Consider the following 1,768-nt stretch of genomic DNA (forward strand, 5'->3'; position numbering starts at 1 on the left):
ATGTCCTATGACCGCTACGTTGCCATCTGCAAGCCCCTGCACTACGGCACTCTGTTTGGAAGTAGAGCTTGTGCCACCATGGCAGCAGCTGCCTGGGCCACTGGGGTTCTCTATTCCCTGCTGCACACTGCCAACACATTTTCTATGTCTTTCTGCCTTAGTAATGCTTTGGAGCAGTTCTTCTGTGAAATCCCTCAGATCCTCAAGCTCTCCTGCTCAGAAACAGACTACCTCAGGGAAACTGGGATTATTTATTTCAGTCTTTGTTTAATCTTTGGGTGTTTTGTTTTCATTCTTTTCTCTTATTTGTGGATCTTCAGGGCTGTGCTGAGGATGCCCTCTGAGCAGGGACGCCACAAAGCCTTCTCCATGTGCCTCCCTCACCTGGCTGTGGTTTCCCTCTTTGTCAGCACTGTGATGTTTGCCTACTTGAAGCCACCCTCCATCTCTTCCCCATCCCTGCAGCTGGTGGTGTCATTTCTGTACTCAGTGGTGCCTCCAGTAATGAACCCCATCATCTACAGCATGAGGAATAAGGAACTCAAGGATGCTCTGTGGAAACTGTTGAACAAATGGGTTTTGAAATCAGTGAGCTGCCCAACTTTTTCTATCTAAGAATTGTAATGCAGATTTTAACAGTATCAAACTGTATATTTTTGGTTTATGTATTCATTGTCAAAGTGTAATTTATTGAAAGCTTTTTTCTGTGTTTTATGTATTCTAATGTTTTTCACTTAAATTATCATTATCCACATCAATTACTACTCAGTTTGTACCTGTGCAGTGTCACTCAGAAATGCTGTACATTAGGAACCAGGCTCTCTGTGAACCTTATCAAAACAAAGGACATGCAGTGACTTTGTCTGTCTTCCTTCCTGAGAGGCATTTCTGGAGCTGTTGGGTCAGTTGTTCTCACAAACCCACAATCCAGCAGGAGGCATACGGCTGTTAATCCAACTGTGTGGTGACTTCAGCCTGCAATAGCTGACGGGCCATCCCTTGGCTCCTGGCTGGGGTCTGTGCTTGCAGGCTCACATCTGTCAGTGCCTCTGACAGGCCAGCAGCAGCACCTGTTTGCATGTTGGTTCTGAGATCCCCTCTTCCTCAGTCCCTGTGACACCCTGCATACTAAAAGGACTTGGATATGGATTCTCATCTCAGAAGTTTCCAGTCTTCCTTAAGGGCTTCTCCATTCTGTACACAGAGGATTCCACTGTCTCCAGGAAGGTCTGTGGTAGAGAAATCATGTACAAAGATCTGACAAAAGTTACCCAGGACCTGTAGGAGCCATCCTGGATCATAGGCTGGTAGGTAGAAAGCTGCCTCTAATGAGATGGGGAGATCAGGAGAAGCCTGGAGAACAGAGATGGGAGACGGAGAGCAGGGAAGAGGAGATTGGCCAGCAAAAAATGAAGATATGGAAAAGGAAAGAGGGGTTCAGGCAGTGTTGGTGCTGCTGTGACTCACTCAGACTGCAAAACCCACAGACCTTAAGCCTTCTTTGTACCTCAAAGTGCATTCCTCACCCTGACAAGAATCCACCGCAACAATGCTGAACCTCAAAGCTTCTCCCAAAGCCCAGATTCAGAACTCCAGTACCCTAGCCATACCTTTACTCTCTTGCCCACTCTCATCCTTGGCCCATGGATGTCCAACCTTTTGGCTCACCTGGGCCACATTTAGTGAATGGAAGTTTTCTCAGGCTGCATACGCTCAAGTTCCTTCAAAAGCAAGGCTTCCTATTTATTTCCATGGGAACTACAACAAA

The 1,768-nt window shown here is 46.6% G+C and overlaps 1 protein-coding gene across 1 annotated transcript; it reads left to right on the forward strand.

Moving 5' to 3' along the window:
- LOC122191893 (olfactory receptor 14A2-like) lies at window positions 1–615 on the forward strand. Its single transcript, XM_042892301.1, has one exon. The coding sequence runs from the start codon at window positions 1–3 to the stop codon at window positions 613–615; it is 615 nt and encodes a 204-aa protein (XP_042748235.1).
- Window positions 616–1,768: the final 1,153 nt, after the last annotated feature.

This window comes from Lagopus leucura, unplaced genomic scaffold (assembly GCF_019238085.1).
Source record: "Lagopus leucura isolate 7727_CA_CO unplaced genomic scaffold, USGS_WTPT01 32811-0_obj-0_obj, whole genome shotgun sequence".
NCBI classification, from domain to species: Eukaryota; Metazoa; Chordata; class Aves; order Galliformes; family Phasianidae; genus Lagopus; species Lagopus leucura.

Coding starts and splice junctions, on each gene's coding strand:
- LOC122191893 (XM_042892301.1), top strand. CDS start 1: ATGTCCTATGACCGCTACGTTGCCATCTGCAAGCCCCTGCACTACGGC.